The 14,026-nt window shown below is 46.1% G+C and overlaps 1 protein-coding gene across 1 annotated transcript in view; it reads left to right on the top strand.

Moving 5' to 3' along the window:
- The window catches only part of Plcxd2 (phosphatidylinositol specific phospholipase C X domain containing 2), a 63,251-nt gene that overhangs the window by 38,415 nt on the left and 10,810 nt on the right, over positions 1-14,026 (top strand). Inside the window, exon 3 of the mRNA XM_041673001.1 lies at positions 6,105-6,346. Within this exon, the coding sequence (XP_041528935.1) occupies positions 6,105-6,346 (242 nt within the window). The remainder of the gene's footprint in view (positions 1-6,104; positions 6,347-14,026) is intronic.

Below are 14,026 nucleotides of genomic sequence, written 5' to 3' on the forward strand. Positions count from 1 at the left end.
CTGGGGCATGTGAGCTTCCAGCTCAGCCAAGAGTATGTGAATCTCAGGTTCAGGGAGAGACTGTCTCACAGGAACAGGTGAAGAGTGAGTGTCGGACGACTCTGGTGTTCTGCTCTGGCCTCAGTGTGCATGCACGGCTCACATGTGTGTACACTTACAGGCAGGCACACGCAGAGAGGCTCACATGTATATACATTCACAGACACATGCACAGGCTCACATGTATATACACTCACAGACACACGCACAGGCTCACAAGTATATACACTCACAGACACACACAGGCTCACATGTATATACACTCACAGACACACGCACAGGCTCACATGTATATACACTCACAGACACACGCACAGGCTCACATGTATATACACTCACAGACACACGCACACGCTCACATGTGTGTACACTCACAGACACACGCACAGGCTCACAAGTATATGCACTCACGCACACGCACAGGCTCACATGTATATACACTCACAGATACACGCACAGGCTCACATGTATATACACTCACAGATACACGCACAGGCTCACATGTGTGTACACTCACAGACACACGCACAGGCTCACATGTATATACACTCACAGGCACACACACACACACAGAGAGGCTCACATGTATATACACTCACAGACACACGCACAGGCTCACAAGTATATACACTCACGCACACACACAGGCTCACATGTATATACACTCACAGACACGCACACACACAGAGGCTCACATGTATATACACTCACAGGCACACGCACAGGCTCACAAGTATATACACTCACAGACACACACAGGCTCACATGTATATACACTCACAGACACACGCACAGGCTCACATGTATATACACTCACAGACACACGCACAGGCTCACATGTATATACACTCACAGACACACACAGGCTCACATGTATATACACTCACAGACACACGCACAGGCTCACATGTATATACACTCACAGACACACGCACACGCTCACATGTATATACACTCACAGACACACGCACAGGCTCACATGTGTGTACACTCACAGACACACGCACAGGCTCACATGTATATACACTCACACACACACGCACAGGCTCGCAAGTATATACACTCACAGGCACACACACACACACAGAGAGGCTCACATGTATATACACTCACAGACACACGCACAGGCTCACAAGTATATACACTCACGCACACACACAGGCTCACATGTATATACACTCACAGACACGCACACACACAGAGGCTCACATGTATATACACTCACAGGCACACACACACAGAGGCTCACATGTATATACATTCACAGGCGCACACACACATGCATAAATAAATAGAAATTTTAAGAAGAAACATTTAACTCAAAGAAGTTTCGTGTTGAAAATAAGCTCAGCCATTTGTTTATAAACATTTGTCCTGCCACACCTATCTCTAATACTGTTCAGACTCATGGGTTTAATTTTTTTTATTTATTTATTTGTCGTGAAGTCTCACTATGTTGCAGCCCAGTCTTACCTGGAACTATTGGAATACCAACCCAGTTTTGTTAATACACCAGAATGTGCTGGATTAGCTTGCGTCATCTTCTCAACACTATGAGATAGGCATTTACTGTGTTGTATCCCTCACCCCCATCCCCACCTGAAGCTGAAGTCCAAACCCAGGGCCTGTGCTTGCTAGGCAAACACTGAGCTTCATCCCAAACCCAGAGACAGCCATTTTATTCCCTCCCCATTTTACAGATGGGAAAATTGAGGAATGGAGGGTGAAGCAACGTGCCCAGGAAGCCCTGTGGGTGGTGTGGCTTGGACTCCTTCACTGGCTGGCTCCTCTCCAGTATTCCCAAAGCTCCTGCTACTCTCCGAGGATTTGCCAGGGGCCTTGATTTTCACAACTGCTTTCTGGTATTGTGAAACAAAAACACTTCTTTTCATTAAGAACCTGTTCTCAAAGGGTCCCAGACTATTCCCATTGAGAAAAGGAGGATGGCATTTGAATGTGGGGGTCAGATAAGGTTAAACTGAGGTCGGGTAACATTGTATAATTTGGTACACTGAAGATATACTCGACGGTTGGCAGATAGGAACAGGTAGGTTCCTGAAAGTCATTAGTCTGCCAGTCTGGCTAAATAGAGCTTTAGATTCACCAAGAGACTCTCTGTTAAAAAAAAAAAAAAAAAAAAAAAAAAAGAGGGTCCCGCACATAAAGGAACTTGCTTCCAACCCAGGACGTACATACAGATAGAAATAGGAAAATGAACCCTGAATGTTGTCCTCTGACCTCTACATTAAAAAGGTGAAAGGCTATCAAGGAACGAAACCCAACCTCAAACTCTAGCCTCCACACGTGTGCACACTCAAGCATGTGCACCTGCAAACAAGTACATATGCATGACACGCACACACACACACGTACACACGTGCACGCACACAAATACACACACACACACACACACACACACACACACAAACACGCTGATTTAGCTGCATTATCCACTACAGACAGTCTTAAGGTTATGGGGAAAAGAGAGTAGAATGATATATTAGAAAAAGGGACAAGGTCGCCATTGAAATTCTGCGCCTCCCCCATCCCTGTTTCTCCAGTCATGTCTCTTTTTAACAGGAAACAAGAGCACTCAAAGACAGCCACCGGTCACTGGCCCCATGCTGGGCTCTGACACACTTGTGGTCAGGCTTTAAATATTCATTACATGAGCTGTCTTGCTCACCCTCCCCTGTGTTTGGTGTTTTATTACTGGAATTTAATGTCAGGAAGGGCTCTACCACTGCCCCATTTCATGTACTCCACATGTAATTATGCCCCAGCTCCCAGATTCTGTCTGCATACTTTAGTAGATAAGGTTTTAAGGGCACGGAGAATTAGAGGATTTAGCCTACAGTTTCGGAGTATTTGGGATCTTAATGAGAAGGGAAGAAATACATAATTCTAGGGAAGTACAAAGCAATCAAGCTGGACGTGGTGGTGCACACCTGGACCCTCAGCACCTGGGCTGAGATAAGAAGATTGCTCTGAGCTGGAGCTCTGTAGCAAGCTCCCAGTGGAATAGTAAGACTTGTCTCAAAAATCCCAAACAAAAAGGACAGTAACACGGTTCATGGGTTAAAAACACTTGTTATGAAAACCTCATGACCCAAGTTCAACCCCTGGAACTCATATTCAAAGGAGAGAACCAATTCCTGAAAGTTCCATTCTGATGTCCACTTGTGTGCCATGGTAGGCACACACCTGCAGACAATAATAAAAATAAGTTCTAAACATAATTTATCAATCCGTGATAATAATAAACAAAAATGATCAATATGCCATTGCAGGATAAGATAGCATCTGTTTTTCCGTATGGTATGAAGAGAGGGGTTTTTGGTGTGTGGAAAAGTAGAGCGCACAGGGAACCTGCATCCCAGAGGCTCCCAGTAAAGCAACCTCTGCAGTGAGAAGAGGTTACCCAAAGGACTGTTCTTAAAGGAAATGAGATTTTCCATCTAAGTCTCAAGAGAAAAACTGAACATGAACTGCTACTGAGCTGGAGGGGAGAGGTTTCCAAAAAAACAGCACAGGGAGATGGGGAGGGAGGTAGGGAGAGAAATGGGGAGGGAGGTGGGGATAGAGATGGGGAAGGAGGTGGGGCGGGAGATGAGGGAGGAAATGGGGAGCGAGTTGGGAAGGGAGATGGGAAAAGGGATGGGGAGAGATGCTCTTAAGCTCCATGAATGCTCCTACACCTGTATTCTGTATCCTTAGCCTTGGGGCTGGTCTGCCAGCCTCCCACTGTCAGGAGAGAATCCCAGCAAGCAACCATCAGATCAGACTTCCCAAGAAGCACACCCCACCCCCCAAAGAGGGAAGGACAGAAAACCCCTTTTGTGTCATTTGTACTGAAAACACATTTTCTGCCACAGAGTAAAGTTGTTACTGTTCTCTAGGGCACCCACCCAGGGGCAGATGTCTTGGGTACCACCTGCTGTGCCCGTCCCAGGGCTGCCCAGTCTCCTGCCCACCTCCTGCCCCTAGCCCATTCTTCAAGGCAGCTCTCCTTGTGGGTGTCAGCCTTCCAAACCAGCTAGTTACAATGCCAGGAGGAAAATCTTTGGCTCTCCCCAGCAATCTGCTTACAGTGAGCCTGTGATTAACCTCATTAACACCACAGTCAGCATGCTGCTCAGCCTTACTCAGAACCATTAAGAACCAGGAGGGTAGACATTACCCCGCTGGCAGCCCTCTGCCTGGCACTCCCTACCTCGGGGCCTTCAAAAGGTCAGTCACCGTCATCATCACCTGAACAGCTGGAAGTGAGAGGAGCAGATGGAATCCCTGTTCCTGGGTGCCTGCAGGACTACTCTGAAGATTACAGTCTAGCATAAACATGAGCTGGGCATTCCTCAGGGAAGAGCTCACCCGTGCCCCAAAGGGGAAAAATGCAGCTCTTTTAGAAAGCCATACAGCAGAACTCACAATTGGGACAATCAGAAGAGCAAGTCTGTTCCCCAGCTGCCTCCCAGAAACTAATTAATGCTATGGATATAGCTTGCTAATTATTTTCAAAATTACCACCATCTCGAGTGGCCCCGCTGGAGGCTCATGGCCTCTGTAAAGTCTTCCCTGATGCTAGTGGGGCATCGGTGTCTTCCCCTGGGAAGGGCAATTTCATCACAGCCAGGGCACACAATTGGAAATCTATTCACTCACAAATGAGTTCACACTGTTTATCTAAACTCCAAGAGCCAAGTGTCAATTCCATGAGCACAGAAGACATGATTTCTGGTACACATGATTTCTGTCCGGGATCTAGAGACTTCCCAGGGAGTATGAGATGGAATTTAATGAGCATGTGTCTGGTTGGTTAAGACAAACAGACAAAAACAACAAAAAACTACAGGTTCACTTTTACTCACCTTGAGCTGAAGAGTCCACGTGGCCACCAGTCACACATGCTGGCGGTAATATCCTACTTCTGCAGGCTTGGCCCTGCCTGTCAGTTATCCGCAGTGATATAGCCATGTCAGGTTCTCTGCAGATTGTCTTAAAATACATTCATGCTTATCACTAACTCATAGTTAATGGAGATTATTAGACTCTATCAAAATAATTTGATGCATTTATCATGAGGCTCTACATTAATTTCTTACAGATGTATTTGTCATATGAGTAGGTATAATTCCTTCATATTATGTCAGTTTCCTTTATAATGTTGTCGGTTTTGTGAATTTATCCAAGACAAACTGTGAGGAGGTGGCCTGTGCTTTTCCCACATGCACAGACAAAAAGGAAGTCATTCAATTAGACAGCAAGTTTTAAAAAATAATCAATAGGACCATTGAGATGGCTCAGTGGGTAAGGCATACCCCCAAGATGGATGACCTAAGTTAAATTCCTAGGTCCTATTTGAAGGTGAGAGCTAATTCCCAAAAGTCACCACCCCATCCCTCTGCCACGTAAAAATAAGCAAATACATAATAAAAAGAAAGATATGACCTGTGCGAAAGACAGCTCTCACTTCAAAGAGACTAAGAAATAGTTTGTTTGTGAACCAAATTGGAAAGGTCTTGGAACACAGACTCAGGTGGCCTGGAATAACATGTTCATTGTGGAAATGGTCACGTGTGATTTGATTAGCCTCGGAAGTAAAGAAAATCATAAGGCAATGTATTAAACAACATTGGTAGGTACCACAAACAGGTGGGTTATGGTGGGAGAAGGTACTATAGGTCTCACATGCACTCAGTGGACCTTTCTGGTCTTGGAAGTTGGTGATCTGCTATGAATACAGACCCAAGGTTTTAGCCCGTTGGTCAGAAGGATGGCAGGTCTGGTACCCGTGTGAGCAGTGAATGGCTACTGAGAGAATCAAGGCTAGCACTAAACAACTCGACTCCAAACTGTAGCATTCTAGCTTCCCATAATCATGAGGTTATACTCTCTCATCCAGCTCCACAAAACCTTGCACAGAGAACTGACTTTCCTTTATATTTCAGTTTATGTGAACAATTCTGTTACTTCTGCGCATGTTTGTCCACCTCCCTCCCCAACACCCCCATCCCAGTATTCAGCTTTTATATGTTGGTGACCTTTATCTGCTCTGAACATTTCAGGTTCTCATTTTCTACCACTGTCCCTTCTACAAGCAATACCCATTCCTGTGGCCAGGAAAGAAAATTCCAGCACCCTGGGCAAATACCACAAGTGTGCAGAAACTGATCCTCTTCTTGGAGACCACCCTGAGTGAGCGAGCCCCACGTGGGGCCTTCCATGTCTCCCAGGCCATCCTCACCCCAAGAGTGAAGACCATTGCCCGAGGCCTGGTGGGGGGCCTCAAGAACACACTAGTTCACAGGTAAGAGGTGACTTCACCCCACAGGTAGAGGTTATGTTATTGTTTCATTGGTGGTGGTGGTGGTTGGTTGATTGGTTGGTTTGGTTAGTTGACTGGTTGGTTGGTTGGATGATTTGGTTGGTTTCCTGAGACAGTTCAGACTGGCCTTGAACTCATAATCTACCCTTCTTTGCTTCCCTGATACTGGAACTATAGGTTCAAATGCCTAGCCTCTTCTGGCCTCCCACACAAGCACAGACACGTGCACTCAAACGAATACACTTGCATGAACACACACACACACACACACACACACATTTATCTTGATTTTATTCTAAACACACAACAGTAAAATTCTAGACTTTGAGAATTACAAAAACAAACACAAAACTTATAAAGTATACTGTTGAAAGCTGTGGGTTCTAGGAGGAATTACATGAGTAGTACCCAAAGAATCTTGGGACACTTTGCTAAAATGTTTGCATTATTCCATAAATACTCACTCTGATTTGATACCATGACAAGCACTCTGAGTCAACGTCGCTGTGTGTTTTCTTTATGACGCACACCCGTGGTGATCCTGTTACAGCCCGTGCAGTTGGCTGTTTAAGCAGTAAACAAGCTGCTGCATTCTGTGCTGGGGACCGAAAGCTGGTCCTTCAGGAATTGGTTTTTCTGTGGTGACCGTGAGTCTCGAGATCCATGCCACAGCCTCTAATACTCCCTTGAGACAGAATTAGGCTTGATACACAGTTAAGCAGGGATCGTGTAGTCATTTTGTACGAGATGATGTTCTTTGTTCTGGGCACCAGTGATTAATGGATAGAGGATGTCAAGAGAGTATATTACATGTCTATGCACATGTGGGTATATGATGCAGGCTGCAGAAACTAATGTATTTGTGTCTTCTAAAAGTTATGTTCACAAGCATCTGTTTTGAGTTCTGGGTGGTGACTGCAGTTCGGCTAGTGAAAGCTTTGGCCAGTCACGTGGCCAGTCACATGGACAGTCACATGGACAGGCACTCTCATCTGGTTCTGAGTTTGGAGAGCAGGGTTTCAGATAAGAGTCATGTGCCTATTCAGGAGTTTAACAGGCAAACAGCAACTGTGCTCCTCCTCCCTGCCGAAGACTCCTGATAATGGCCACCATGGACATTCTTAGGCAGTTCTTCCTAGTCTCAACCAAATCAGCTGCATTCAGCACAAACAAAGAAATCTGTGGGCTGGCCATGGTGCTGCACACCCGCGATTCCCAGCACTTGGAAAACTAAGGCAAGAGGGTTGTGAGTTCAAAGCCAGAAGAGGCTGTGACTAGGATAAATAAGAATGCTCTCTGGCGGGGATGGGGGGGCGGTGCGGGGGCGAGGGTGTGGTAGAGTTAGACAAGATCTCACTCTAGAGCCTGGGCTGGCTTCAAACTGATACTCTGCAATCCTCCTGCCTCAGTCCAAGAGTGTAGGGATTATAAATGTGAGTTACCATGTTTGACTAAAACAAATCAAAAGAAAAGAACAACAACAAAAACAACCCCTTAAACCAGTGTGATATCTCTTTAAAAGATCTAGACTCGCAAACTCTCCTTTCCATAGATTGTACATTCATGTTCCCATTCCATTTCCATCCTACTTTTGGTAAATTTGCAGTTACCACTATTTATTCATTCATTTGATAAACTTTGAAATGTCAGGAGAAATGGAAAGAGTGCCTAGGAGGAGGCAGGTGTAGAGCCCTGGTGAGTCCTGTAGCCTTGGCCCTGTGGACAGTCTTTCAATAAAAATTAGCATGACCGTTTCTAGAGCAGAGTGAAGACCATTCCACTGCAAACCTGTGTGGGCAGCTGTTCTAAGGAAGTACTTCAGACTCAGGATAAAAGTCCTTTATTCTGAATAAAAGGTGCCTTTTGCAAATGATTGAATATGATTCTTATGGACAGCCTTTCAAAGGAGGGCAAGGGGACACTATCTAAGACACTTTTTGTCTTATGTAGGACAGTGTTATGCCTAGATCATGGAGTTCCCCCCAAAACCAACTAGGAGACCGAGTCCTGTGTGCATTAGGAATTTTTCCTAACGCGAGCTCTCTGCCGATGCAAAAATCCCAATCAAACCGAATCACAACAAGCCAAATTAAAAAATATCCAAGTTTAATGGGATTCCTGCGCTCTCGGGTGGCCCCGAGGGGGAACCGGGAAACCAAAAAGGCAACCACCAAGGGGAGAGGAAAGAGACCATGAGGGGACCTTCAGGGGAGCAGTTTAAGTAGACTGGGGGAGTGGTCAAGATTTTGATGGTTCATCTTGACCCTCCTCTGGGGAGGGGTCAAGGCTTCGTTGGCCACAGGGATATGGCCTCCAAAGATAGAGGCCAGAGACCAGGATTTGGGACTTACAGTATATAAAAGCAAAGAGCCTTTATTCTTATACAAGCTTGCAAACTCCGTCTCTCTGTGTGTCCATTGTATTGGAGTGATCAGAGAGCCCCGACATCAATTACAGTTTGGTTTTTGTAGTGGCAAAGGTGGAGGTGAGGGATTTCTAAGATTCAGCACCCCTGATTGGCTGACATTTGTCTAGGGGTGTCCTGGTGAAAAGTGATGGGTGTGTGTTAGAACGTTAGGAATTCCCTTTGGACGGTCTGTTCTTGGGTGGTGTTTGTGGTCTTTCTTGGAACCAGGTATTGCCTTGGGGAAAACTACTGAGACTCAGGCTGCTATTGAGTTTGTCATGGCTGGGTTCTACATTAGTCCTCAGGGAAGCTAAGTGAGGCAGCCCAGCAGAGCTTCCAGGAACCAAGAGTCTGTGGAGACTGCTGGGCATCAGCCAGTGTAGTGTGAGCACTGGTATGAGCAGAGATGGTGCCCGTGCCCTGTTTCTTGGTGTCCCCTTGGAGCCCATGACTGAGTTAGGAGCCTGGATCTGGTCAGCTCACACTGGTTGTAGCTGTTAACCCACAATAGCGCTAGACTTTGCTGCTGCCTCAGTCTGGCTGTCCAAGAATCCCAGCCTCTTTACTTGTTGTAATGGAGATAGCATGAGCCCAAAGGCAAGGTCTCCTTGCTGGTAGTGAGAATATCCCTTAAAGGAGTAGCCATGTTGGCTTCCCAGTCCTTTCTGGTCATGGGAATATTAGGGGTATGATCCTACATCCCTGTGCCTACACATCAACTGGAAAGAGAAACGTGACCCTGGCCAGGAACCAAATGGCAGCAAATCACATGACTGTCATTTCACCACAGAGTAATCGTAGGCTCTCCCTCCTGGGCGCCAGCACCCTAAGAGGCTGTCCTACCTGACTAACCACACAGGGATGCATGTTGTCTAGTTGATCCTACTGATCCGCAGCTCAAACCTGGGAAGATGGGAGTGTTTTCCTACTGCAGGAGGTAGTTTTCCTCAGTGGGAAGCTAATCCCCAATTCTCAGATGATCTTTGGGTGTGAGATTCTGTTCACTGTGGTCCATCATTTTGGAAAGAAGCCACAAACATACAGAGCCCATTTACACTGAACTTCTGGAGTAGTTTAGACTAGAAGAATCCTGAAGTTCGAACTTATAATACTCATAGTAATATGAAATACAGGTGAGTTTTGCCTAAGACTGAGGACCAAATGATCACTGAAACTCTGGAAGGTGACAAGCACTGAGTCAGGAGGCCTGGGGTTGAAGCTTATAGGGTCCCTAAAGTATGTTCCCTCTTCACAAATCCTTGCATTAAAATTCTAATCCAGTCAGTGTAATTGTGCACTTGAAAGGCAGAGGCAGACAGATCTTTGTAAATCTGAGGCCAGCCAGACCTATATAGTGAGCCCCTGTCTCAAATTGTAGCAAGTTTTCTTGTTAGACTTTATTGGGGGGCAGCCAGGCAGTCCCCCAGTTGTGACATGGAGACTTATTAATATGAAAGCTTGGCTCTTATAACTTAAATTAGCCTGAACCTATTAATTTATGTTCTGTCACGTGGCTTTTTACCTCTCATTCTGTATGTCTTCCTCCGCGTCTCATTGGCGTCTCTTGGGCACCTAGCTTCATCTGGAGTCCTCTCTCTCTCCAGAAGTCCCACCTGTTCTCTCCTGACTAGCTATTGGCCATGCAGCTTCCTATTAAACCAATCCAGCGGCACATCTTCACGCAGTGTAAACAAATAAATATACTGCAGCATCAAGTAGAATAAAACCCTAATCCTTTCTCCTTTGAATATGAGTATATTTGGAGAAATGGCCTTTTAAGGTGGTAATTAAGTTGAAAGGCCTTTAGGCCCAATCCCGATGTGCCCACACTGAAGTCCAAAGGAAATGTAAACCAAGGGGAGACAATAGAAGCTAAACAGGCGGCACCAGCCAGTAATCCTGAGACTTCAAGAGGCCATGGGTAAGCAGACATTCAAGGTCACCTTGGGATATACTACACTGTGTCCAAAAACAAACAAAGAGGTCATAGAGATCTGTGTAGGTACACAGAGAAAATACCATGGGGTGAGGGGCAGTGGAATTTGGTCAGGAGGAAATGACCTACAAGGCCTCAGATAAAGGCCACCCTGCAGCATCTTAATCTTGTGCTGACAGTCTCTAGAACAGGAGGACGGAACTTCAGTTCTTTGAAATCACTAGTGTGTGTGTGTTGTTTCGGCACCCCAAGTGAACTAACACAGTCCCCCACGGGCAATGGGGTGACCCTGTACAAGTTCTTGAGATCTCTGGGTTGTGATTTGCTTCACCCCTGGGAAATCTGAAAATGCACGTTACGGTGACGTGTAAAGAAATGAGGTGGCCTCAAGGTCGAAGGGAAGTTTGAAGCCCAGTGCTGCAGCCCATGGGATTGCTGTCAGTGGATACCTGGCCCAGCCGAGATCTGCAAAGTTCTCTGTTCCTGATCAGTGCCAGCGGGTTCCACGTTTCCTTTTACGTCAACCGGTTCATTTGATACTAGCCCTGGGCAAGCTTGACACACGCGACCCAAAGCTAACACAGACCTCTTTGTCCCTGGAGACCATGGTTACATAGCTTTTCCCGAAAGCTCCGTTCATGCTCTTGGAATCCTCCAAGGTGTGGCTCTGGCCACGATGGTGGCGGCAGCGGTGGTGGTGGTGGATCCAGGCTGTCGGGCATCATTTTCCCAGAATGACCAGCAGATGGCGTAGGATCTCCAAACATAGGCACTGACAAAGGCTGTTTTCAAACCGTGAATGTAGACAGGCTCACTACCATGTCCTTCATTTAGAGTGCTGTGAATTATTGGTCTTTGTCTGTAACAGGGTTCTGTGTTTTCGGTTCCTCTTCTCAGCATTTTGTTGTGTGGATATAGTAAGGAATTTCTTACCCACACTCCTCAAATCTTTCTCTCTCTACTTTTTTACTCGTTTGCTGAGGATCCCTTTTCCTTGGCCAAATACATGGCACGTGAAGTAAGCGGGCATTTTTCGGAACACTTTCTGTGTATGTACTATTTTACTATCTTTCTGATGCACCCTGTCTCCCAGGGAAGTGGAGCAGAGGGACAAGGAATTTTAGTAAACTAAGTTCTTCAAGAGTCCCTGATAAAAATGAAGGACAATCGTGAGTCACAACCAGCTATTAAAATAAAAATGTAAGTTGATCTATAAGACTTTTTTTTTAAGTCCTTGGTAAAATATAGATCCCCCCCCCCCCGCCCCGAATAAGAGAAGAACTCAGTTTTTATCACCATAAGATGAAGGAAGAGGAGGTGGAAAATGCAGCCATAGTCTAAACATCACTCTAGAAGACCAAGAAAGGAGTGCACGCCATGGCAGAAGGGAGGGCAGCTTCAAAGGAGAATATAGACATGGGGGAAGTGGCAATCAGAGAGGGCATGAGTCACAGAAGAGAAGAGGCATCCATGTTAGTTAGAGAAATCCAACCCAAAGAATTCCCGGTCCCGCCATCAAATGTGAGCCGGTTTCCACCTTCCTTTGCTGAGGAGCATTTGGTGAGCAGAGCTGTGTTTACCAGGATGTAAGACAGCGAGTAGCCTTGGCTGCTCTCTTCTGCCCTTCTGTGGTTCTTCACATTTAGGTCACATTGGATTGAAAGTGTTGTTTACGTCACTGGCTCTGAGCCTCTGTCACATCGGAAGCCTTCTGTTTATAAAATAACCCCAGCAACTGTATTCGAGAGGCAGCTGATTAAATACTAGTCTGCTACAGGAGGCATGCACAGTACTGGGTTAACTCTCTGTGTGTAAAACAAACCCTGACCCTTACCTTATGCCTTTTGCAAAAATTGACTGCTGTCTTAGGGTTCCTGTTGCTGGGAAGAGACACAGGCCACAACCCCAGCAACTCTCGTAAAGAAAACATTTGATTGGCTGGCTCGCTTATAGTTTCAGAGGTTCAGCCCATTATCATCATGATAGGGAGCATGGCAGCTTACAGGCAGATACTGGGCAGTTTCTTGAGCATAGGAAATTTCAAAGCCAGCCCTCACAGTGACACACTTCATGTAACAAGGCCATGCCCCTACAATAAAGCCACGCCTCCTAATGGTGCTACTTTCTGAGACTATGAGGGTCAGGTGCATTCAAACTATCACACTGGCAATAGCTTTAGAAAGTAAAAGAAAGGAGAAGCCCCTGATGCTTTCAGAAAACAGGGGAGGACATCTTTGGGATCCAATTGCTTTATTTAGATTCTATGAACACCCCTACACACATGCACATAACCTCATAAAGACACAACACTATTTTTTACATACTTTTCTCATTTTGCATACCAATCCTAGTTCCCACTCCCTCCCCTCTTCCTTCTCCTTCCACTTTTACCCCCATCCACCCCCAATCCACTCCTCTGAGAGGGTAAAGCTTCCCATGGGGAGTTAACAATATCTGGCACCTAACTTTGAGGAAGGACCAAGGTACTCCCCCTATATCTAGGCTGAGCAAGGTATCCCTCCAAGAAAATGGGCTCAGTTCAAGCACTAGGAATAAATCCCGGTCCCACTGCCAGTGGCCCCACAGACTGCCTAAGCCACACAACTGTCACCCACATTCAGAGGGCCTAGTTTGGTCCTATGCAGGTTCCCCTGCTACCAGTCCAACCAGTCCCTCTAGACCAGGTCAGCTGTCTCTGTTGGTATCCCCATCATGGCCTTGACCCCTTTGTTCATATTCTCCCTTCTTCCTCTCTTCAAATGGACTCTGGGAGCTCAGCCCAGTGCTTAGCTGTGGATCTCAGCATCTGCTTCCATCATTTACTGAATGAAGGTTCTATGACGACAGTTAGGGTAGTCACAAATCTGATTACAGCGGAACACCAGTTCAGGCACTCTCCCCGCTTTTGCTTAGGGTCTTAGCTGGGATCATCCTTGTGGATTCCTGAGAATTTTCCTAGTGCCAGGTTTCTCGATAGCCCCATTCCTTGTTCGTCCTCTCTGCCCTTCTTCCATCTCAACTATCCTATTCCCTCAAGTTCTCTACTCCCTTCCCTTCTCCCACCGCTTCCACCTCCCACCCCCTGCCATACTCCTGATTTTCTCAGGAGATCTTGTCTATTTTCCCTTCCAAGGGCAATTCATGTTATGTCTCTCTTAGGGTTCTCCTTGTTCCCTAGCTTCTTTGGGGCCATGGGCTACAGGCTGGTTACCTTTGCTTTATGTCTAATATTCACTTCTGAAGGAGTACATGTCGTCTTTGTCTTTTTAGTCTTGGTTCCCTGTCAGGATGTTTTTTTTTTTTAGTTCCATCCATTTGC

The sequence above is a fragment of the Microtus oregoni genome, unplaced genomic scaffold (genome assembly GCF_018167655.1).
Source record: "Microtus oregoni isolate MIOR12 unplaced genomic scaffold, Mior012 000023F_ref0000262, whole genome shotgun sequence".
In the NCBI taxonomy this organism is placed as follows: domain Eukaryota; kingdom Metazoa; phylum Chordata; class Mammalia; order Rodentia; family Cricetidae; genus Microtus; species Microtus oregoni.